This window comes from Caloenas nicobarica, chromosome Z (assembly GCF_036013445.1).
Source record: "Caloenas nicobarica isolate bCalNic1 chromosome Z, bCalNic1.hap1, whole genome shotgun sequence".
Classification (NCBI taxonomy): Eukaryota; Metazoa; Chordata; class Aves; order Columbiformes; family Columbidae; genus Caloenas; species Caloenas nicobarica.
In genome coordinates this window covers 3,572,615-3,598,576 of record NC_088284.1, presented here as the reverse complement: position 1 = coordinate 3,598,576, position 25,962 = coordinate 3,572,615, and the positions used below count along the sequence as shown (strand labels likewise).

At 41.8% G+C, this 25,962-nt stretch overlaps 1 protein-coding gene across 3 annotated transcripts in view; it reads right to left on the bottom strand.

Annotated features, from left to right (window-relative positions):
- Positions 1 to 880: 880 nt before the first annotated feature.
- ST8SIA5 (ST8 alpha-N-acetyl-neuraminide alpha-2,8-sialyltransferase 5) overlaps positions 881 to 25,962 on the bottom strand; it is a 45,708-nt gene continuing 20,626 nt past the window's right edge. For 2 of the 3 annotated variants that reach the window (XM_065657049.1, XM_065657050.1), the window contains 6 exons: positions 14,218 to 14,310; positions 11,707 to 11,793; positions 8,500 to 8,644; positions 5,350 to 5,462; positions 1,994 to 2,086; positions 881 to 1,349 (listed from right to left, as the gene is read on the bottom strand). In XM_065657049.1, coding sequence (XP_065513121.1) covers positions 881 to 1,349; positions 1,994 to 2,086; positions 5,350 to 5,462; positions 8,500 to 8,644; positions 11,707 to 11,793; positions 14,218 to 14,310 — 1,000 coding nt within the window. The remainder of the gene's footprint in view (positions 1,350 to 1,993; positions 2,087 to 5,349; positions 5,463 to 8,499; positions 8,645 to 11,706; positions 11,794 to 14,217; positions 14,311 to 25,962) is intronic. The other variant, XM_065657051.1, reaches the window with a different exon arrangement.

Genomic DNA, 25,962 nt, shown 5'->3' with positions numbered 1-25,962 from the left:
GTGAAGGAGTATGTTTCTTCAATAAGGACTCCAATCTGAAGCCGAGTGGTCACTGTAAGAGGAACTACACAGATTTCTCACGCATTAGCTAGGAGGAAAGCTTTACAGACAATGAGAACAAAAAAAGAGAAAAAAACCCCCGAAAACAAAAAACATGATCAGCAGAGGAGACTAGAAATATGAGACACAGGAAAGAAGAAGAAAGAAGCTCTAAAACAGTTGCACACCATGATCAACACAGTTACCTGTTGCTGTGAACAGGAGTTTAACATTCTCTTCTATCCTGGCTGAAAAATTTCATAAAGTGGTCTTGTTTATTCCTATCACATCTATCTGCTATTTTTCAGCAATACTTTGTGACATTAAAGGACAAAGACCTCACGTTATATACTTCCTCTTAAAACTGTAATGCTAAATAGTATTTTCAAAAATCCAAATGTCAGAGAACAGTGCTTTCAATAAAATCTGACAATGCCCCAAGGTACTCGATTCAGAAACCTACACAAAGTCAGTCTATGCTAAAACTCTTTATCACTGATTCTCCTCAGAAGTTTGGTGCTTTTCTTCATAGTGAAATGATAACTATATTAATGTGCTCTGTTTATCCCCAAAACTATCGGAAATGTGCATCTTATCTGACTTGCTTTCCAGGGCAGAGTATACCCTGGGGCAGAGGAGTTTTGCTTCTCCTACACTGTTACGGATCCAACTCTGATAGCAGGAAAGATGCTGGTGTCCTGGATCCTATAGGATGCAATGCCTTGAGGAAATTTATATCAAATAATTATTGCATAATCTCAGGGTGTAATATAACCTTCTATGTCACACACAGGCATCGAGTTCCTTTCACACTTTTGCATCAGAGGAAGAACTGTCCCCGTCAACAGCAGCTACAGGTCCCTGTATGAACCCGTAGGATCCCCTTGCTGTGCATGTGGAGGAAGTTGAAGATTTCTGAGGGCATGGCATGGAAACCGGGGCGAGGTTTCACATTGTCGTAGTAGTGGTGAGTTATAAAAATCCCTGAGGGGTTCATGGGGAAGGCCCAGAAGCCAAAAAGATGGACCTCTTCGCAGAGCTCCAGGGCAGCAGTCACCAGGATCAGCCCGGTGCTGACCCGCTTGGCCCGCACCCCTTGGCCGAGCCAGTAGCGAGAGACGTTGATGAGATACTGGGGGTGAAAGTAATAAACAGCTTGCTGGGACTCAAAATCGTCCAGGACGTATTTGACTCGTATCGAGACGTCCGTGTTGCGAGTGTTGTAGAAAGCTGGCAGCAGCACGGAAGCGTTCTCGTAGACCTGGAGCACGTCGTAAAAAGGTTTTCTCCATTTTTCCAGCTTGTGGAATCTAAAGGGAAAAGGACGAGGGTGATGTCAGATCAGCATGGACCCAGCAGACAAGAAACCTCCAATGAGCTTTTACTAAATCATTCCTGATACACAGATAATTGAAATGACGTTTCATTTAACAAGGTGGATATATCTTGATTTGTAGCTAAAGCATCAGTATAAAATGTAGGGCAAAAGTGCAGGAGATAAAAAAATACATATTCTCCCCTCTTTTGGAAATACATTCGTTTAACAGTGGACAAACTTCATAGACATTTCTGAGCATGTCTGACTTTGCATTTTGTTATGAGAAGTATGCCATTTTTCCAAGGTTTAGTGAGCTGTATAATGCACTGTGCAGTGCAGAACTGTATAAAAAGTGGCAAATACCAAAGCAGAGCAAAAGCATTTCTAAAATGTCTAACTGTAACATTTAAAAGAAATTCACGATACAAGCAAACGATTTTATGTTGCTTGAGAAAATAAACACATTCGCCCTCCTAGAAAGCAGTAATTAGCCCCATGGTTCCAAAGAAATGTATGATTCATAGTGTCAGTGTAAAGTAATATTGGGGGAAAAAAAATCTCTGTAACAGAATTTAGTGAAAAGTAGATTTGGAAAAGCAATAGGAGATGAAAATTAGAAAAAAAAAAAAAAATGACCTCTCAGTAATTATACTGGGATTGACAGTCACGACGTCCGTCTTTACCCCAACGTCTGTGAAGTATTTCTCAGATATAGGAGGCAAATTGCATCTATAAAGGAAATAAATAAGTAAGAAAGTTAAACAATTCCTTGCACCTTTTCAGGACTAAAAGGTAGAATTAATTTAAGCATTTCTTCCAAGAAACAAATCTAGAAACAGATTGAGAATTTCGAGTTGTATGAAACATGCTGATGCCCAAACTGTTCATTAAAATAAGGAGTTCTTAGGGGCTGTATGAAGACCCCTCTTCTTCCTTTAGTTTGTCAGGGTTGACACCTTTTTGCAAATGTAGCCAACGTTCACTTCTTTTGCTTCCTTAATAGCAGTTCAGATATTTACTTTGGTAGTTTAGGATGAGGAGTGGGATGAAACCCCAAGGACACTCAACATATAAAATCAAAGACTTCCTCAGCAACAGCTGAGCTGTATTCAATAATTAATAGATAATCTATAACATCACTTTTAACATACTTTGTTTTATACCCAAGAGAATTCAGGATAAGTGCTCCACAATAGAGAAATCAGTACAGTCCTAATTAATCCAGAACTATCTGCTTCCCTTTATAAGTATCTCCCAGCGCAGTGTAAGATCAGCGATTCTGACTCTACAGCTTCACCAGAGGATATCAAAGCTATTGGAAGCAAACCTGTGAAGATTTGCAAACCTTGACTTTGCCAAGTCTCCATTCACCTTGGCCTTGACCTAGATTCAGCATCTCAAAAAATTTAGAGTGTCCCTCAAGAGATGCTGAAGTTACTGAAAAACACACACAGAAACACAAGCGATCACACAAGCTTCGCTTCCAATAGAAAACGCAGCTTAAAAAAAGCTCCAGCATGTGTTATCAGGCAAGATAAGTGGCCTTGCAATTAGTCTTATACTCAGTTTAAACTAGCGTTAGGTATCTGCTGGCATTTCAAAAGCTTTTTGAAGTGATCTACAAGCTGCCATAAAAGCCATCGGTGTTGAGATCTCCACATATCAAAAAATACTGCTGTGCCCAATTCCCAAACATTTGAAGATCAGAGTTAAACAGGAGAAAACCATAAATTTATTTAGGGTAAGAGATGCTCAGTGTTTTCACAATGCTACACAGAGTTCAGCTGCCATCACAATTTCTCAGTGACAGGGAGAGGGCGAGTGGGGAGCACAGGAACACTGAAAATCCTTCAAAGTTCTTTCTCAGACTCAGGAGGTTCATATCAACCTCCCTGAGAGTCTTTCTTTATCAGGTCAGAGAACTTTTTTTAACCACCTTGTCCTTCTCGTAGGCAACGTTATTTCCAGCACTTTTCTCTCCTAGGTCATGCAACATCCTTCTGAAGTCCTCTAGCATCCTTGGTTCCCCGCAGCACTGAGCACTGGACTCATTAGATTATATTTGAAAAAGGTTTTCAAATATCCAGGTTCCATATTTTTTTAAACAGTAAACTCCCACCAAGGTTACGAAAGGCTGAATTTGTTGGAAGTGATCATTCCTTATAAAAAGACACAATTTGCATAAACTGTGCTTTGTCACAGGACTCTAAAACTTCATGCCTGCAAAGAGAGTAGTCCCATCTCTAAATGCACCCCAAGTTTCATCACGGATCTGCACTCTGGCCAGTAGATGGAGATAGACAATAACAACTAGTAAATGCAATTTATGTGCGGGTATTTTCTATGTCCTGTTGTACTGTAACTAATTGTTATCAGAATTTATTTCATAGAAAAAGCTTGGTTTCATGCAGCTGGCCACAAGCTTCCTGACAATATAAGATTTTCCCAGGTGAAGGTATCACTGGATGTTACCAGTGCTCCATATGAAGTTTTTGAAGTATTTTGAATAATTTCTGTGTTCAGGACCAAGAGGGTGATTTCTGACAGTTTGGTGAACTGGTGTCAGACTGTAAAGTGGATGTGTTCAGACCTGACCTGAAACGCAAGATTTACTTTAAACTTGATGTCAGCAGACCTTAAGCTCTTTAACACCAGCAGGTCTTTGTGCGTAATACTGGTCCCACATGTTTTGGAGATGGTGAACCAGGGTGGGTTTTTTTTTTGCACAAATACTAATGTACTTACTCATATTTCAGTTATATTTAAGACTCTTTAATTAATTACTGGTACCAAAATCAACTCAGTTTTTAAGTCACGTACTGATCTGATCCACCCTTTTAATAGGGTTGTGGCACCATTCAAAGAAGAGTAAGTGGTAAAAAGGGACCTGCACTGAAAGTTCTCATACATAAATGATGACATTTGCTGCCCATATTTCCACTGACTTCCATGCATAAAATGTACCTTTTGTTTCAACCACACTCTTAGCTGTGGTCCAGAACAATAGAAGGGGATCTACAGTAACTATTTAATATATAGAGGGTACACTTGGCTTTTAAGAAGCAAATTATGTGAAGCCTGGACTGTTTCACAGGTTAAAACAAGGTAATATTTTTCTATAAAGTGGGCACAAGAGGCGGACACAAGGGATCTGAAAATAATGGATAATGAAGGAAGGACCAATAAAATGTTATTTATCATTTGATGCCAAATTAATTAAGAATTCAGTGAGCCAAAATCTGATCTAATTTTTGCTGTTATGAAATCAGAGAAGTCCATTGATTTATGCAGACTTGTTGTAAATTGACAGCAACATAACCAAGATCAGAAAATAGGCCAGCAGAAGTAAAAAGATTTTTCTTTTCTACAGAACAGGTCATGAACCTCTGAGCTAGCTGTCATATGCCATGATCCAGGAAAAGAGCTTAACGGGATTTAGAAAGGGATTAGTCATGCATCTGAATAATAAAAAAATCTTTCCCATATATATTAGAGATGGTAAAAGTCCTGCTAAATTCAGTTATTCAGAGATGCAAGTAGTGAAACATCCCAGTCTATGTAAAACCTGGGTAACTCCACATATGGTGGGGAGCAAAATATGAAGACACCCAACCTTTGAAGTCATTTGAGTATCTCTGCACACCCTGGAGTCTACAGTGCTGACGACTGTAACTCACATTATCCAGAGACTGATCTTTGCACGACTTCAGAAACACCCTTCCAAGGCACGTGAGCTGCACAGCGGAGAACTGTTAATATTAATATTTGGTCAAGCTGCTTGTCATGTAATAGAGGTTTGACCTCTGGTTCAGAACTGCCCTGGAAAATCACGACCACATTCACGTTCTTTGAAATATTGCTTTTTGTGCAAAAATCAGGCTTGATATGACCAGTGTGGCAAGTCCCATGTTTCCATGTGAGAGAGAATAGTTTAACAATCCTTCAGTTGTCATTAAAACAGGCAAAAGGAGAAATGGTGCTGTGGTGATTACCGAAACACGAAGTCTGCACTGTCAATCTCCCGACCACATCTGCTGTTCTTCAGAATTCCTCCGTTCCCAACCACCGCACATTTCTTAAACTGGGAGCGGTGGTACGGCATATCCTGGAACATCACGGCAAGAAAACAGTTAATTATCCCGAAACATGGAGGCAACAAGTCTCTTTTTTACTTTTTCCTTTTTTTTTTTATTTTGTGCAGCTGCATCTTGCTGCAGATGCACTAATCATAGGAACTTGACACATGTTCTGGCCCTCAATATTCCCATGGCATACATAAACGCATAGGATTGTTTTCTGTGCAATTAGAGATGTTATGGACAACTAACTCCAAGAGAAAAAAGCATTACCCTCTTTTTCTCCAGACTTAATAATGGAAGAAGTCATTTTAGAAACTTGCTTTCCTTTCTGATTGCCACATGAGGGCATGAACCGTAAAATAAGCATATTCCAGGTGGTGTCTTCTGAGCTGCTTGCTCCTCAGGCTCCAATGTCCTGCTTTTGAGATGTCTGAACACAGTTCCAGAGCAGCTACTAAAGCCCAGGAACTCTCTCTGAATCATAAAACATGTTACATCTATTTATCAGAACCTAGCCCAAATGTTGGTGCTTGCTACTACTAATTGTCCTCATAGTATTTGTGGTTATTAATTAGCACGCATACTACTAGAGTGTCGGGTCAGGCATCTTTCTGTACTTGTGTAGGGCGCATCTTTCTGTAATCTTTGCCCAAAATTCTGTCTTCATATGCAGACAAGCAGCTGCTGCCAAAGCCAGAGAGCGAAAATCACATCTCTGAGAACAGAACTGGGCTGTGAGGGTGAGAGGGTTGTGACGCAGAACTGAGCTGCGCTACACCTTATGAATATGTAGAGATGTGCTTATATAAGCATGAGAGCGCTCGTTTCGGTACATACATATTTTATCAAGAATTTCATACAGCAAACTACAGAGAGATGCTATTAGTGGCCTGACATCTCCAGGTGATTATTCCCAGGATCTTTCCATGGCATTCATAAGCCATGAGGCAAAAGGGGGGCCAATTACACGTTTGAGAAAAGCAGGAGCTAAGAGAGAAGGAAGACAGAGTTGTCTGTGGTTTATCCAGCAATTTCTTAACACAAAACACCTCGGCAGTCCCTTTCAGGGAGATCAGAAGCCAGGTCTCTGTGCTCAGTGCAAGACTCTTGCCCTTACAGTCTTGCTCCCGTGCTCTCAGCCTGTTATCTCCTACGTTTGCCGTGGCGCAGCCCTGCTCCTGGGCAGATGGTGGCATTGGCCGCGTGGGAGCTGCCCAGTGAATCCCAAAGGCACTTCGGAGGGGGATAGAGCCTGAAAAATATCCTCAGAGCACACCTGGTTAAATGGAATAGCAGCAATAGGACACTGCTAGCAAAATTCAATTTGTCGATGAAATTCAACAAGGGCCAGTGTAGGGTCCTGCACCCGGGCAGGAACAACCCCAGGCACCAGTACAGGCTGGGGTTGAGCTGCTGGAAAGCAGCTCTGCAGAGAAGGACCTGGGAGTCCTGGTGGACAGCAGGGTGACCGTGAGCCAGCAATGTGCCCTTGTGGCCCAGAGGCCAATGGTCCCTGGGGTGCATTAGGAAAAGCGTGACCAGCAGGTGGAGGGAGGTTGTTCCTCCCGCTCTGCTCTGCCCTGGTGAGGCCACATCTGGAGTTCTGTGTCCAGTTCTGGGCTCCCCAGTTTAAGAAGGACAAGGAATTACTGGAGAGAGTCCAGTGGAGGGACACAAAGGTGAGGAGGGGTCTGGAGCATCTTTGTGATGAGGAGAGACTGAGAGAGCTGGGGCTGTTCAGCTGGAGAAGAGAAGCTGAGAGAGATCTTATCAATGCTGATAAATATCTCCAGGGTGGGTGTCAAGAGGATCGACCAGACTCTGTCCAGTGGTGCCCAACGACAGGATGAGGGGCAACAGGCACAGACTGAAACACAGGAGGTTCCATCTGAATATGAGGAGAAACTTCTTTATTTTGAGGTGCCAGAGCCTGGACCAGGCTGCCCAGAGAGGTTGTGGAGTCTCCTTGTCTGGAGACATTCCAACCCACCTGGACATGACCCTGTGTGATCTGCTCTGGTGACCCTGCTTGAGCAGGTGGGTTGGACTGGGTGATCTCCAGAGGTCCCTTCCAACTTCAACCAGTCTGGGATTCTGTGAAAAGCACAGGTGTCTAGTCTTCCATGCATTTATCTCTGCAATCAGGAAGGTTTTTCAGGATAATACTCCTGGATTTAGATGTACCCATTCTTTGCACATCTCCAAATGCCAAAGTGATTTCCCAGGTCTCAGCCTTTTCCCTGCTCTGCCCCCGTTCCTCCTGTGCACATTTCAATAACATCACTACCCTACCTCTTGGCAGTATTCCGAAAGCAAACGGATTAAAAGTAGTTAGACCCTGAAGGATTACATTAATGACACAAATCTAAGTACTTCACTTGAGTAAGTTTCCAACTTTCTGAAAGGGATAAATTTTAGTTATCCTGTCCAAATATGCCCTTTAAAATTCACGGGCTGTGCCTCATGATAAATCAGTACTCACAAAAGCCCACTTCTGCACATTAGTCAGTATGTGCAAAGGGAATCACCCACTGGTTGTAACTTCGAATGACCCTTGGGTCAAGGATTATCTGCTGAAAGGGCTTTGAATAATCGTTATAATTAATATATTTTAAAATTGTGCAGCCTGTTCATGGATAAGCTGCAAACAGAAACAAGTGTAAAAATAGTCATTGTGAATATGAATTATAAAATTACCATGCCCCTAAAAAAGGAGACCTGCCACAAATGTTGAATTTATTGTGTATCAGTGGTGAACTTTTTAAAAGTTCTGATCAGTAAGTACCTCTTTTATTCAAAATTCTAAAGTTATTTCTTTGGCCACTTTGTTGCTAGGTCAGTAATATCCTGCAGGAAGAAATATATATATTGCATACTAGAGCAGATGGCCACTAGAAAATAGGATAATCAGCTAAAATATCTTATCAAAAAATCAACATTTTCAAAGTACAAGCAATGAAGTTTGTAGAAATGTCAAACAGCCAACTGCTAAATGCTTGGTTGTACGATAGTATCTAATGCAGAAAGTAGAGTGAGGTTGATTCTGCAAAAGGGCAGAGGCACCTTTGGAAACATCTTGAAGATTTCTTGGTTGATATGGAAGATTCCACTGGTATCCACTTCATACTTCAGTTTAGTTCCCAAGGGCGTGTTTTTCTGGGTGGTGAACAGAAAGGCAGGGGCATTGCAACACCTTGACAAAGTAGACCTGTAAAATGAAAAAGAGAGAAATACGATCAAGGAGCTGGCAGTATGCTTTAGGATTTGCAAACACTATTACTCCTAACAAGGCATTTTTCAGCAGAAAGAAACTTTTCAGCTTTAGGAGGGGTAAAATGGTGGTTTGCTGGATTTTTCTTTAGAAAATTTCAGGTTCAGTGGAATTTTCCTTGATTGAGGAACTTATGGTAAGAATAAAACAATAAAATAAAATAAAATAAAATAAAATAAAATAAAATAAAATAAAATAAAATAAAATAAAATAATATAAAATAAAATAAAATGAGATCCCTGTACCTGTGTCTTCCAGGCTGCAGCAAATGCATGTGCAAATTCTGCCCTGCTCCAGATCCCAAAGCTGAGCTTCTGCCCTCAATATCCTGGGGAAACCGACCTGACGAATGAATCCCTCTCTGCTTTCGATGTCTTCCACTTTTTGTAAATTATTTACTCATCACTGGGCAGGAAATGAAGGGGTTAAAGTATTCACCTGGGGATGTGGAAGATGCTACCCCACTTCCCAGACTATTGTGGAGCACAGTATAGTTTGATTACAAAAAAAGACAACCAAAAAACACCACCTTTTAAAGGTCTTTAGTTTTGCCTTTGACCTTGCACATATGCATCAGGAAAATGATGTGGTCCCGACAGATGGGTGCCAGGCGGACTGGTCACAGCTACAACTCCAAAATCCCAAGACAAATGCCAAAAATTTCTTTGTGGCTGGGACAAAATGGCAGGTATTCCATGTAAACAAGAAATCTTTTGAAATCTCAAAAGTGGGATTATTGGCATGAGAGAAAACCCATTCGGCTCTGATATGAAATTTAAATAGGAAAACAGTAGTCCATTTATTAGTTCCTATCCTTCCCTGAACGCTTTTGCTCTTTTAATTCAGCTTGCTCTTACTCCAGAGCTGGTTTGTTTCTCAGCTAAGGTATCTTATACTTTTAATGAAAAATACATGTCATGGCAAATGCACAAATGTGAAGACAAAGCCAAATGGCTCTTAAATAACCTAGATTAAATACCTTGCCTCTGGGGTATGTGGCCTCATTATGAGTTGGAAGAATAAGCCAGTCTTCTTTATGCCCTTCTTCACAAGCACCAGAAAGCAAATACAGAATTATGCAAATATTTCAGTGATGTCCAGTTACTGTTATATACTTGACCCATGCAGAATGACACAGGATCATGATCAGACCAAGGCAGCAATTGAGCCTGAATAAGTCAATGAATGATTTCTAATAAAAAAAATCATTAAATAATTACAAGTAGGTAGTGGGATTTGATTGAGATATGAAAAAAACCTCTTCATTAGTTCTGCATTAAGGAATGCGAAGACTTGTTTTTCATCTAATGTCCAACTGTTTTTCCAGAGGCAGGTTCCTTAATATAAACATCTGGTATCTGATGGAGGAAGATGGACAAGGAAATTGTTTTCCTCAGTCTCCAGATACAACAGCTAGAATGATTTTTGTGCTTCCTCCCTCCCTGCTATTTACACAGCTGCCATTTAACTTTTGCTGGATTCTCCCCATCTCACCTGATGGCCCAGAACTGGCAAAGCTTAAAATCCCACAACTCACTGTTGTTAAAGCACCTCATTTTAACCTCCCGCTAGTCCATGTCCAAACTCAGAGACTTTGCTTTGCTTTTATGGGACCACAGCCTCCCCACACACTCACACACTGAAATCTGTGTCCTATAAGATGAAAAATGAAACAGACTTGGAACTTTTTTTTTTTTTGCTTTTTTTCGTTACTAGCATGATAATTGTTCCTGGAACCAGCTAACAAAGGTTAGATTACATCTGGGTGCCAGTGGGAGCTTTTTAATCAGTGATATTTCAGTCAGGTGGGTACAGACAGCGACATGGTTTAGTGCTAGATTTAGGTTATGGTGGGACTTGATGATCTTGATGGTCTCTTCCAACCAAAATGATTCTATGATTAGTTCTCTTGCTCCAAGTAGTCTTTAAGATAGCAGGCTCTAATCTTGAATGGCTCTTGTCTTCAAAACAGGCTCTGATAATTGCTCATCAAGTAATTTCCAGAAAAAAAAATAGAACAAAAAAACCCTGAAAAACTTATGTGTGGAGCTCACATTGGAAAAAACTGCTATGAGCCTTGGACTAACAATTAGTTATTTTTAAAGATGTTAATGACTAACTCAGCACATGCATTCTCACATTTTCTCATTAACTCGTGACGGCCATTTGCTGGAACCATGTAAGGGAATTTGGGAGAAGATGTGGGATCTTATTCTAAAAAACAGCTCCAAACCATGTCAGTGACTTATGGACTTAACCAGTCTATATTCCACTTACTCTGAAATATTGTGTTTTCCACAGAGCTACACAAATATGGCCCTCGAATATACCAACATACAACATTCAAATATTATTTTGGCTTCATTCTGCTATTGCCTTTGCAAGATGAGTTTCAAAAGTTATATCTTGAAAGGGCCATGGACAACCTTCAGAGAAGAGGAAGTCACACAAAGAAAGACAGACTACTACAGACACAAACTGCAGACGTCTCGAAAGACCAGAGAAAATATATAGATAGGGAGGGAGTGATAGCTGAGAAGCCATTAAAAAAAGAGGAGTTGATAAATAAGACAGTAGCTAATAACACCACAGGAAAAATGCAGTTTCAGTATTTTGCAGGCCAAATTTGCGGTGTCATCCATGGTATTAACATTTTGTACCACCAGAGACTTAGGTTGATGTATTAGGTGTAACCATTAAGTCTTGGGTTTATTTATGCATCTCACTGAATCATACCTGGAAAAGTCTTTCCCATACCAAATTCCCTGCCCTTCCTGGAAGACTGCCCCACGTGCCAGAAAAGCTCTCTTTCCCTCTTGATGTTGACTTTTGTAAAGCAGAAATAAAGTCTGTATTTCTTCAAAAGGATGGTATTCCAACAGTAACAGTGTTATAATGCTTACTCTTGCTATCCATTTGAAGGTTTGATCTCTCTACAGGAAGCTAAACTCAAGCTAAAGTAAATCTCACTCAGTCTCATCAATGTGGACCGTACTTACTTGAATAAATTAGCTTCTGTGACATTCATCTCCCATTTGCACATCTGTAGGTTCTTCCATCTCTCAAACAACTCTGTTTGTTTCACCCTGAAAGATAAAAAGAAAGAAAATAAAAATTAACTTTATTAAAAAGACTTAGTCTCCTAAAGCAGCTGCAGGCAGGGTACCATGCAGCAGGCTTTTCACAGGGCAAACCAGTCTATCCAGTGCAAAATTTATTATTTTTACTTATTTTTCTCTTGAGACATAATAACTTTTAAGCCACATATAACCAGGTACCAATGGAGATCTTCAGCTGTTTGAAACTAATTTCTATTCCCTGATAGACATTGTCCATTTCTTCAGGATAAAAAATGCAATATCAAACAAGAACAATCTACTGTACCAAAGTCTATTCACAATCTGCTGGGAAACTAATGAGCGTCTGGCAACTACAGCGGCTTTGGGGAAAAAATTTGCATCTAGCAGAAGGACCCAGCAGAGGGGTTATTGGAAAAGAGGATATTTCAGTTAATTTGACCAACTACCATTATATTTTGGGGAGGTTATTTTAATCTGTGAGATGCTACAGAACAGCATTGTTCATAAATCCAGTTTATAAACTGCAATAGCGTATGTGTATGGATAAGCATCTGTCATGGTAAAAGGACACGAAATGCTCTTTACGTAAGGATTTCTCCTGCCCTCTCTGTTAATAAATCTACTTCTAGTTACATAAAAAAATGACAATCTTACTTCCACTAGGCTGATACAAGATGACACATTTTTGGTGATATCAATTCCAAACACTTCTACCTTAGAGTTCATAAATATTCTTCTGTATTTGGACAACAGAGATCATTAAGTCCTTGCAACAACCTAGAGCTAGGGACTGATGTCATAATCTGCTTAGGAAATGTTGAAGTCTGAGATTTTTTTCAAGATTGATGGGTCTTAGTGAGTTCTTTTCAGGCTTGGGGGCTTTGAATGTTTGAATATAAAAAAGATTTTTAAGATAATTACATATTTAAAGTGAGTAGAACTTAGGATTTCCCAGGCTGTGGAAGTTACAGGAAGGAACTGGGTCACATTGTACTTTATGTAGCCCACCAGAGCACATTAGCTTGGAAATCTTCCATTACTATAAGGGCTGAATTAGGAAATGTAGCATGTTAGGAGCAAGCACATCAGAAAATAATAAAAGAGCTTAATGACAAACAGCATCTATTGTAAAGTAAGGCTAACTTTATCCAGCTAAGCAGGAGTCCACTACCTTCTATGTATCATCAGATAAGATGAAAAGAAATTAGTAATTCTCTGTACCATCTGACAAGTATGCAGAAAAGCAATTTGAAAGTCCCCATCTTCAGCAGAACATTGGCAGAAGTGTCGCGTTCTCACTCCTATTTATTTTTAAGCACTGCGAGTCAGCACGCAGAGTGAAATTGTTACTCGTGCATCCTTCACGCAGTACCAAATACAGGAGACGAGGACATAACCCACATTTTTCTGTGTACAAAGCAAGCAGTGGAAACATGCTCAAAATTAATGCAGGCCTACAGCAAAAAATTGTATTTGTTCTAGGCTTGGTTGCTTAACGGTGTGCACTTGTACAGCTGCACTTTTGTTTGAGATTCTCAGTGCACTTTACAGACCTTAATAAGCCTTGTAGATTGTCAGTAAGATTACTAAACCACAGGTTTTAGATATGGTAAGGGATTAGGCACAATCTAAGCACCTAAATTCAGTGCAATGCTGAAAACACAAAAGGGTAACACAAAAAATCCTGCTTTGCTCTGTCCTTTGAGTTCACCTCACCTTTTTGCCTGATTCCATCTCATGGATACATCTCATTTGACTCATTATTTTACTGATGTACATACAGGACCACAAAAGAAAATCTATTGTTTCTCAGAATCACGTTTTCCTCCCTTTCACTGAGTGTTATTAACTTGTGAAACTCGCATCTAATTGAGGAGGTCAAAAGTACCAATGGGCTCAGAAAAGATCTAAACAAGTTAACAGAGGGGTCTATTGTCCACTCTGGTTACTGTAGTCTAGTGACCATCCACCACCCATCAAGTGCCTACACCAGTATTTGTTATCAGGAGGGAATAAGCTTTTTCCTTCATTTCTTACCTTTCACTACTGGCCGCTGTCAATGACAGAGCCTTAAGATAGATAAACACTTGCAATGAGTCAGTCTGGTTGTTATTACTCTTCAGTTACACTGAGGAGAGGACTTGGAATATAATACTACAAATAATATTACAAGCAATATTACACTGTATTTAATTCCAAACACTGACCAAAATGCCTCCATCTATATGAAAAACCTCCAGTTTTTTCAAATGGACCTCAGATGAAATTCAAATGTTGCTACATGAGCATAAAAAAGAACCTCATGAACCCCTGATGAGATCCCTGCTGATGGGATCTCTTGAGCCTTGCATCTTTGGCAAGCTTATTGTGGGTTATAATTTTCATCCTGCCTGAAAAGTAATCTTTTATCAAACATTAATTCATACTTACATAGATAAAACCTTCACTGCAATGATGTCCTGCCGCAGTTCCAGGCATTTGGTAGAGTTGTATTCCAAAGGCCCTTCATAAAACTCAAAATACCTGAAGAAGAACGAGAAAAAATATGATAAATAAGCTTTAGACTAAAATACTTGTCTTACACATTAACAGAAATTTGCTTTAAAGTGTTATTTATGGTTTCTGCCTAACTTAAGGCTACACTTAGTCTGGCCCATAGGCAGGTTATAATTTCACAGGAAAACACAGATGTGGTTGTTGATTGTAGAACTGCCACCTGTGTCCAGTGTTTCCATTCCTACAAGAGTTCATCTGCCTTGTAGGCACCAACAAGGACCAGCTCCCTTTACCAGCAGTCAGCACATGGCCGAAAGTCAAAGGAAAAGCTCTGATAACTTGAGGAACACTGTTGCCATGCTCTGGGTGCCTGAATGTGCTGCTAGTTTAAAAACCAGTTCCTTAAATTTTGCTCTGAGGTGGAAAGCAAAATGCTGGAGGTTGCATCTGGTATATCCAAATTTTACTCTCTCAAAAAAAATGAGATGTTTTTGACAAAAAATGGATTTGAATGCTCAGATACATCACAAGCGACAGTGCTATTCTTAATTAAAATATAGACGTAAATATATACTTTTGTTAATTTCCTTTGCCTTAACCATCAGACTGCAGTGAAAGGGAAAAAAACCACAATAGCAGCTGCTCATGTTTAGGGGCCAGAGAAAGCCCAGGTTGTCCAGGGAATTCAATGAGAATCTATTGAAATGACAAAAAAGATTTTGCGGTTTAAACCGAGCTTTGTATTTATCATTAGAAGTCTGTATTAAAACCTAACACTTAAAAACTGCTCATAGCCATACAGTAGTCCTGAGCATAATGAAGAAATACTAGCAGATGACCTGGAGGAATAAGTATTACGACTAAGGCTAGAGCAAGTTATTTTGATGGATCCTTTAAAACTGCAGAATTCATGAGGCTGTAACTTCAAGCTATCTTTTGAATTTTAAATATGAAAAAAATATACAAGATTCCTGGAAGAACTTTATTCAAACCATCACTGGAAATGTAATGCTTTGGTTTTGTGTATTTTAAAATAACATCAGCATTCATGTTTGACCCAAATGTCTGTTCAGTTCTGCATATATAATCCTTAAGTAGGAAAGCCTTGTTAGTTTTCTTAGTAGGTCATGTTTATAGTTAATATCAAAATTTGGGGGCATCCAAAGTTTGATCTGTTCTGGAGAAGTACTAAGCGCTCAGACCTCCCAGGGAAATGGTATGGAGTGAGTGTCCAGAAAACATCTTCAGGTGTCTTCAAAAGTGCCTCCAAAGGCCAGAAGCATCTAAAAGCCAAAAGCTTATAAATTTTGCCATTTAAGCACATACAGAGATCAATCTGTGGGGAAGAGAGAAACCCATAGAAGGGAGAAAGGGACTATAGTATGTGACTGGAAAAAGCCCAAGAGCCTCCCAGAGCAATCTGCTACCAACTGGGAACGGTTCTATGCTGTCAAATGCTGCTTTAAGAAGTGTTTCCTTCACCTCTCCCTGAGGTTTTTACCACCTCAGCTTTGCCAAATCCCAAACCAAACATCTCTGTAATCCAGTGAGAGGCACAAACCTTGAGACTGAAAAGAAAGCCATGCCTAGAATAACATCATAAATTCCTAATAAAGAAGTAAACTGATTACTGTCAGAAAAAAATCAATAGCTCAGCGGTCTTTAAAAAAATATTGTGACTATTTGGAAATGTGTTTGCACAGTCTTCAATACAACATATATATTTTCACGGGTTTTGTAGAGGAAATTAGGTATTTAAAGCGCTTCATAATCAGTGACAAACCCATGAAAATACTTCCTTAGCCACCAGAAGGGAGATAAAGTTAATGTAACATAAACCTTCATCTGGTCTCTCACCCAAAGGCTTGGGCTCTCCTTCCAACTCAACCTTTCACCTGGACATTCAGCCTTTTTAAAGAGCAGCTGAAATCAATTACACAGGCACATCTCCCACATCCTTGGCTTGTTGAGCTGGAGCTGAGCGGCTGGTGTATTTCGAAAGCGGTTCCAGCTGCAACTGGATCACGAACTCACCTGGTTGCACCAGGCCAAAGCCCTGTGTGGGTGTAAATCTCCCAAATTTAACTGAAATCTCTCTCTGTGGAGACGACAACACAGGGTTTATTACTGGTCACAGAATTTTACAGGGGTGAAGGAGGCACATCTGGGCACCAGTGCAATTTTTACATCCTTCTGCAGCAGTCCTTTTTCTTTCTGTATTTTGCAGTATCCATTCTTTACTTTGCTTCTTTGGGTCAGATGAGACTGGGACTATGAAAGTATATGTTCCACACAGTAGCCAGAGGCACGTATACATCCCCACACAACACTCAGCACATTAAATACCACTCCTACCTCTCTGGAAGAAGGGAGATAGCAATGGCCATCAGCCTCATCCTTGCCTGTCACCTAACACCGGATTTCAGTACCTTACTTGTGCCTTAAGAATGTCAAAAATCTAAATTTACAGGTATTTTTATCTTTCCTGTGCAGTTCTGGCTCTGCTGCCAAGTCAGAGAACTGAATGTCAAACAGCACGTGTTATCATGTGGGAACATCACGGCAGGAGAGAGCTGGATTCAGCCCCTAGCACTGGAGACAAACACATCATTTTATAAAACAGAGGTGAAAATTCCGAAGACCCAGCCATTCCCCTTAATCATTACCCATTTACCCAATCCACAAATGAAAAATGGAAATGACAAAGGATGCTTTACCAAAGAGGCAGAGGGGCAAGGAGGAAAGGATTAAATAAATTAAAAAAAAAAAAAATAAACCACTTTCTGGATCAGAAAGGAAATCCATGAGGCAGCATTGCGTTTGTAGCAGAGTTATTCTGTCAGCCTACAGCTTGGAAAAGCACAGGGCTGTCCTGCAAGTCACTGACTCCCACAATCACAGAATCACAGAGTCACAGGATGTCAGGGATTGGAAGGGACCTCGAAAGCTCATCCAGTGCAACCCCCCCGCCGGAGCAGGAACACCCAGATGAGGTTACTCAGGAAGGTGTCCAGGCGGGTTGGAATGTCTGCAGAGAAGGAGACTCCACAACCCCCCTGGGCAGCCTGGGCCAGGCTCTGGCACCCTCACCGGGAACAAGTTTCTTCTCATATTTAAGTGGAACTTCCTGTGTTCCAGTTTGTGCCCATTGCCCCTTGTCCTATCACTGGTTGTCACCAAGAAGAGCCTGGCTCCATCGTCGTGACACTCACCCGTTACCTATTTATAAATGTTAATGAGGTCCCCCCTCAGTCTCCTCTTCTCTAAGCTAAAGAGACCCAGCTCCCTCAGCCTTTCCTCACACGGGAGATGCTCCACTCCCTTAAGCTCCAGTTTTTCCAGCAGAGTCACTGGGAGTGGCGAATTCACCGTCGGGCACCTTGGAGGACCTGTGACACAGGTCGGTTGACAATCTGCTGGTGGGACACCTACGTGCCCCCTGCAGCAAAGACAGGGGACACCGACAGTGGTGTCACTTCTGCACCAAGTGGGGAGAAGATGCTACTGGCCATGGGGTGAGCTCGATAGAAACGAACTCATTCTGCCTGAGCTGCTGAATAATCATCATGTGGGCTGTCATTCATAAGCCCTGAACCACATCTGAAGCAGGTAGCCAGACACTAAAGGCTCATTAGTGTAAATGCCACTGATGCACTTAGGTTGCAATTATTAATGATACTACAAGAAACAGTATTAAGGACTTTGCAAGACAGCATCTGGTCAATAGACTAAAAAACAACAATAACAACAACAAAAACCAAAACCCAAATGTTTTCTCTCTTTCTGCTGGGACAATCACAGGATCACAGAATAGTTCGGGTTGGAAAGGGACCTTCCAAGCTCATCTAGTCCAACCCCTGCCATGAGCAGGGACATCTTCACCAGCTCAGGTTGCTCAGACTCCCGTCCAGCCTGGCCTGGGATGGGGCATCCACCACCTCTCTGGGCAACCTGGGCTGCTGCTTCACCACCCTCAGTGTAAAAAATTTCTTCCTCATGTCTAACCTGTGTGTTCATGCTATTTATTTGCTTCACAGTGGTTCCCCTCCTGCTACAGACACTGAGGCAATTTAGCAAAGACAGCTGCTCGGAGCATCAGCCAACCTCTTCCCACAGAAATGCACAGTGTACTTTCCCAGAATACAGCTTTTGTACAACACTGGCCTCAAGCACAAGGAACGTGGGTTCTCTCTTGCCCCACGGATGTGTTTTAAACGCAGTTCCTCCACCCGGAAGGGCCTGGTCACAGTATCACACAATGGTTCTGGTTGGAAGGGACCTTTGGAGATCATCCAGTCCAACCCACCTGCTCAAGCAGGGTCACCAGAGCAGATCACACAGGGTCGTGTCCAGGCGGGTTCGAATGTCTGCAGAGAAGGAGACTCCACAACCTCTCTGGGCAGCCTGGTCCAGGCTCTGGCACCTCAAAGGAAAGAAGTTTCTCCTCATGTTCAGATGGAACCTCCTGTGTTTCAGTCCGTGCCCGCTGCCTCTCATCCTGTCGTTGGGCACCACTGAACAGAATCTTGTCCATCCTCTTGACACCCATCCTGGAGACATTTATCACATTGATAAGATCCCTCTCAGCTTCTCTTCTCCAGCTGAACAGCCCCAGCTCTCTCAGTCTCTCCTCATCAGAAAGATGCTCCAGACCCCTCAGCATCTTTGTGTCGTTCTGCTGGACTCTCTCCAGCAATGGTTCTGCTGGGAGTGCTTGGAGACCAGCCCCCCACGCTCTCCCAGAGGAAGCATCAGTCTCACCCACTCCCTGGGCTCCAACTGCTGATTCTGCCTATTAACTCCCACTCTGAGCCATGTAGTTCCCTGTGAACAAAGATATATTTGCCTGTCAGAAAGCTAAATTAGCACAAATAGAAACTGTCCTCCCCATCATCTTCCTCAGTCTGATATCCAGCTAAGAAGAAAGGGTGTAGGGCAGTTTATTTTGATTTATGCCTTTGATTAGTGACAAATGACACAGTTGAATATGCTCTTCCTTTTGCTACAGAAAAAGTGCTGTGTTTCAGCTTTAGAAGAATGACAGTTTCACCATCCCTGGAGGGGTTTAACAGATGTGGAGATAAAGTTCTTAGGGACACAGTTTAGTGACTGCGTTAGGTTATGGTTGGACTCGATGATCTTGGGGGTCTCTTCCAACCAAAATGATTCAATGATTCTATGTTTTATATCTATTAAAGAGAGTTGATATATATCACCACCAGAATGTTCTCTCTGTGCTCTGCCTTCGCTTCCCCTTCTGAAATCTAAATAACTTTTATCCCTCAAAGGTCACCAGTTTACAGGAAAACCAACAGAGGAAGTCATTATTCTTCACCACAGGGAACACAACGACAACCAAATCACAACAAACCACACAGTTGCACATAGGGTCTCATTTTTCCAGGTACCAGGCACTAAACACGCCCCACTGCTCTTTGTCCTTTCAGGTCAATTGTAGCTTTCTAATCTACAACATTTTTCCCAGATCACATCCTGTACCTGAACACCACACAAACTGCAAGTGCTCAGAGAGGACTCTTGGGTTTTTTTATGCCTCTCAGTACTGAATGCCCAGAAATGAGATGCTATTCACTCTATAATTTTCCATTTTTTATTAACTGAGACTTTCTTCTTTTCTAACCTTCATGTCTCCCGGCGCAACCTCACTTCCAGCTGAGCAGCTTGCTGAGCTTGCTAGTGAGAGACAGATTTGGTTTCCCAGTACCCCAGCTAACTCTTAGGTCTTTGATCATCTGCAGTTGGGCTGCTCCTGCTTTGATCGAAAGTCAGTATTTCTTGATCATGCTACGTGAATTAAAAAGCCTGAGACTTCAATCCTGCCTTCAAGTGACACTTGAATTGAGGCACTGATTTGTCTGATGTGCTGAACGAAAGTTTTAAAATATAATTGAGTGTAATTGTCAGGCATGTTTTAAACAAGGCCATTTTCTCCTGCAAAAAACGCCTTCTCGTTTGCTCACTCCTGCATTGCCGGTTCTGCACTGTTTGCAGTGAGGCTGCAGCACTTATGCTGCAAGAAAGCAGGGTATTGTGGGAAGGATTCCACCTACCCTGCAGGAAAAACAAAGATTTTTCAAAAAATATACATCATCCAGTGACTAAGAAATGAGAATAAATGAACCAAGCCCCGCAGGCTCCTACTAAACTCTTATTAAAAGAACTGTTCAATTAGCGGTGCCTGCACTCGTCAGAATGGGCAGACCCATGGCCAGGCTTAGGTCTAAATTCAACTTCACCACTCTGAACCTTGCAAGGGTTCCAGAGCACACTCCCCAAAGCACACGGGGACTCAAGATCATCTGGCAGGGCCAGCATAGGATCTCCAGACCCTTGTAGCAAAAATACTGCTGAGGTGGAGCATATCATGGCTATAGGACCTCTGGAAAACTCATCCAGATGTAGAGGCTGATTGACAGGAAAGTCCATGGCAGGCAAGGATGGGGACCTTGGGCTCTGCTCTCATAGACACTGCCCAGACTACACAATTGCCACTATGAACAAGAACAGCCTCTGAAGTTGACGGAAATCATAATGGCCTTCCATACTACACCTCGCGAAACACCTATGGACATACTGATGTTAGAATCATAGAATCATTTTGGTTGGAAGAGACTTTTAAGATCAAGTCCAACCATTAACCCAACACTGTCACCACTAAACCATGTCCCTAAGAACCTCATCTACATGTCTGTTCAACCCCTCCAGGGATGGTGACTCTACCACTGCCCTGGGCAGCCTGTTCCAATGCCCAACAGCCCTTTCTGGGAAGAAATTGTTCCCAATATCCAATTTAAATATCCCCTGGTGCAATTTGAGGCCATTTCATTTAAATGAGATCCCTCTGCTCTGAGACTTGGCAAGTGAAGCAGAAATGTTTGATGCTCTTAGATTAATTCACACTTCACTAGGGCTGTGGCACAAAAAAAATCACATTGCTGCATGTGTTGTTTCTGCTGTTTGGGAGCCTGTGTTGACTTGTCCACACCAGGATGAAGCTTGAAAGACTGAACAGAGAGAGAAGATGCTGTGGGCACAAAGGAGGACGCTGAAGAAGCAATAGTCTTCTCTTACACGGGTTAATGAAACTACTTCACTATTTCCTTCTTGGGACGACAAATATTTAAAAAGATGGTTCACATTCCTCCTGTCTACCACCTGCTGATGCCGATGTCACTGGCATTAACTGGTTCAAATCCTTTAGAATCTTAATCTCTAACATGACTAGATGTTGTAGATGGCTAACTGATTATGAACTTTCAGTATGTGGCTGTAGCTAGGAAAAAAATGTGTCATTAAAATCATAGAATGTCCTGAGTTGGAAGGGACCCACAAGGATCATTGAGTCCAACTCTTGTCCCTGCATATGACAACCCCAAAATTCACACCAAGTGTCTGAGGGTGTTGTCTAATTGTTTCTTGAACACTGTTAGGCTTGGGGCCACGACACCTCCCTGGGGAGCCTGTGTCATGTAAAAAAAATAAAATATAAGCAAGATAAGATGGTCATACATCTTCATATACATTATGTGGTAACAGCTCTTCTGAATTACTGTATCCAGTTTTGATATTTCTGGTCTGAGGGTTTGAGACACTAGCAAGAGTTAAGAAAGGACCTGCAGAAATCATCTGGTTCCAAAAAGTATGAGAGGTGTATTAAGCTTAATCTAACCCTATGGTGACTGAGTAGGGAGATGTTGCACCAGGAAGCTTTTCAGTACAGTGTGGCAAGGAAAAACACTATCCAATGCCTGGAAGTAAAAAATGACATCTTTAGTTCAAGGCTGGTTTTCTTTTTAGAAATTAAAGTTGCCAGTGGAGAGGAAACTCAATCCATTCCACTCCTACCAGTCTGATGCCAGTGCCAGCAGTAGCTGCCCAGGGCCTGGAGAAGGATCCCAGGTCAGCAGGAGTGCACCTGAAGAGGAGTACAAAGGAATTCCAGCCACTCCAGCCTGTACATCATCTTCGTCAGGGTTCCAACTTAAATGCCTCTGTGCAAACACACATAGCATGTGTTGGACTCTATGATTTTGAGGGTCTCTTCCAACCAGAATGCTTCTATAATTCTAATAAACCAGAGGAGATAGAGACACTCGCACACCAGCAGGACTGTGGTCTTAGTGGTATCACAGATACGTGGTGGGATGTCTCTTGTGACTGAAGTTTTGGAACGGAAGGATACAGAACCTTTAGGAAGCGCAGGCAGGGGAGAAGAGGGGTGATGTCACCCCCGATGTCAATGACCAGCCGGAGTGAATTGAGCTGCACCTCAGGATGGATGAAGAGCCAACCAACAGCTTAAGGGTCAGGACTAAAGGGAGAGTTGGGACAGGTGACATTGTAGGGGGGGTCTGCTACAGGCCACCCAACCAGGAAGACCAAATGGATGAGGCCTTCCATAAACAGATAGGAGCAACCTCACGTTCACAAGCCTGGGACCTCATGGGGTACTTCAGGCATGCCAGTATCTGTTGGAGGGACAACACAGCAGGGCAGAGGCAATCCAGGAGGTTCATGGAATGTATTGGCAATAATTTCCTTCTTCAAGTGATAGAGGAGCCAATGTTGGACCTTGTTCTCAACAACAAGGAGGGGCTGGTGGGGAATGAGAAGCTCGAGGTCAGCCTTGGCTGTAGGGACCATGAAATGGTGGAGTTCAAGATCCGTAAGGCAGTGAGGAGGATGCACAGCAAGCTCACTACCCTGGACTTGAGGAGAGCAGACTTTGGCCTCTTCAGTGATCTGGTTGGCAGAGCACCATGGGACAAAGCCCTGGAGGGAAGAGGGGCCCAAGAAAGCTGGTTAATATTCGAAGATCATCTCCTCCAAGCTCGGAAGTGATGCATCCCAACTTAGAGGATGTCAGGTGGAAACACCAGGAGGACTGCATAGACAAACAAGATGGTCCTGGGCAAATTCAAACTCAAAAAGGAAGCCTACAGAGGGTAGAAGCAAGGACAAGGAGCCTGGGAGGAATACAGAGAAACTGAGAATCCAGGGATCAGGTTAGGAAAGCTAAAGCACTGATAGAGTTAAATCTGGACAGGGACATCAAGGGCAACAAGACAAGCTTCTATAAGTAGGTTGGTGATGAAAGGAAGACTAGGGAAAAATCAGACTCTCTCTGGAAGCAAACAAAAGACCTGGTTGCCCAGGGTATGGAAAAGGTTGAGGTATTTCATGACTTTTTTGCCTCAGTCTTCACCAGTGAGTGCTCCGGCCTCACTACCCAAGTTGCAGAAGACAAAGGCAGGGACTAGAAGAATGAAGAACCACCCACTGTAGAAGAAGAGCAGGTTTGAGACCATCGTGAACCTGCTGATCATCTACCTAGGATATCTTGAAATGTTTGGCTAGATTTGTCTCCTTACAGTGTCACAAGTTTTTCTCGGTTTTGATAACAGATCACATCAGAAATGTCCATCCACCAAGACAAGTGCAGTTTCCCCAGATTCCACGCCTGTCTTTCAAATTAAAGATTTTTCCTTAAAAAACAAACAAACAAACAAAAACAAGCAAACAAAATAACCTACGAGAAGTGCTTCCATGAACTATCCCTAAATCCATACGTTTGATCTTCCACAGAAGAGGACTGGCTTTTTAATTTCTGCCCTTTAAAAGCAGTTCATTGGTAGCTCTACATCCCTCCCAAGTAACCTCAGAAAAGTGCCTACATCCATCATATCTCAGAGATGCCCCTTTTCCGGATTCCTTACTTGATCCAGTGCCATGATGTCCCAGACAGTTTATATATCTGTACATTTAAGATGATAGCTGTGATACTCTCAGGATATGTTTTTCATCATGACTATGAAAGTTCCTGGCAAACTGGTGCTGGCTGCTCAATACCATTCTGATTTTGATCTCATCTTCATGTCTTGGCACACAGATCATTTGGGATTACTTGGCTCTGCTGCCCACGTCAGCAGCGTGAATTGACCAAAAATCCACTCCAGCCAATGCCATGTTGTTCCCTTCTCATGTCTTCACCCCTTCGGGACCTAAGTCTCTCTGAAATTTTGGTATAATATACTACCCAACACAGCTCTACTGCAAGAGCTGTGGGTACAGCAGCAGGAGCTAAAGCAGAAACAGCCCGACAATGTGTCACCCTCAGAACGATTTACTGGAGAGTACATTCAATTGTATAGGGTGTTTTGTAAGGATGGACCCGACATGTTACAACTACACAAAAATTTATTAATGCAAACAGTTTAATGAGTTATCAAGTTTTAGTAACATTTTTATAAATGCTCTATGTTCCTTCTACTCTCTGTACAGGCTGTAGGAGTTTTATTCATGGACTCTGTGTGGTTGCAAGATACAGTGATTTCAAATTGGGTCCATCTTTTTGAAACACCCTGTAGTTTGCAGGAGACTCCAGTGTTTCTTTTTTTTCACAGTCACTGTAATAAAAAAATATCGGCTCCTGAGAAGCAGCAGTGGGTTATGCTGCAGGGAGTCTTATTTAACCAATGTTATTTCAGGAGTCTTGCAATTTTTAATAAACTGCTGTTGGGCTATTTTATTCAAGCCCATTCCCATTACTCTGACTGAAATAAGCTGTGGATGTTGTTATCCATATGACCACCTAGGAGGCTTAACAAAAAATATATGACAACACTTATGCATCAAAAACATCTCAAAAAACACATTTTAGTTTATCATTGCAAGCAATGGCTTTTTATTATTTCCGGTGGCTCTCAAGATTTTATTATCTTTGTATGAAGAGTTCAGCACTATGACTTCACGAACATCCTCAACTACTGTCCTGGCCAATGAAGTCTGGTATCTCAAGCCCTTATACTCATTCTTGTGAAATGTGTATTTGATGAATCCGATTGACTACACTTTCTATTTTGTAGGCACTGGGGACAAAGCTGCAGATTGGTCATACTGGAGAATTCAGTGTACAAACTGACAGGCCCAAAAGTACAAAGCTCACATCTCCACTCATCTATCAAAAGCTTCTGTGGTCTCACCACCTAAGTCCAACATTTAACCCTGTCTTTAGCTCAGATACACTGAAGGTGACAGAGAACACTATAACCCAACCAATATGGTAGATAGATCATCACATCATTAAGGCAGCTTCTTGACAATGAAAAATGCTTTAAGCATGAAGATTCACAATCCCAGTGAGTTGCAAAACAGGAGAACAGAGGATTCAGGGCTCTAGTAAGTAGTTTCCCATAACCAGCATCAGATAGAATCCTTTACCTGATTCCCCACAAGGATGTTGTAAGCACGAGGCAAAAATCAAAAGGTAGAAATCTGAACAAGGATTGATACATAAGAACAAAAACAAAGCCAGTATTTGACAAATGGTTCACATCACATCTGAGTGGGGGTTTCAAAGAGCCTGCAGCCCATCTAGTCCTCCTTTAGTTGAAAGTAGACATCCCTATGGCTTTGGGGTGTTGTGGAATGTTTAACTTTTACTCCTTGCAAGTACTCACAACTTCTTTGCTACCTAGAAGACCTGCAGCAATGCAATATGCATTGGAATGAAGCTTTTGTTGCCCCAAAAGCCCCAGCAAATAGAGATCTCTGTCGAGTATCTACCCACAGCAATATCAGATGCCACAAATATGATCCACACTCTCAGTTGCACCACATACTGAGCCAAGCTCATGTTATTAGCTTTTATCTCCATGG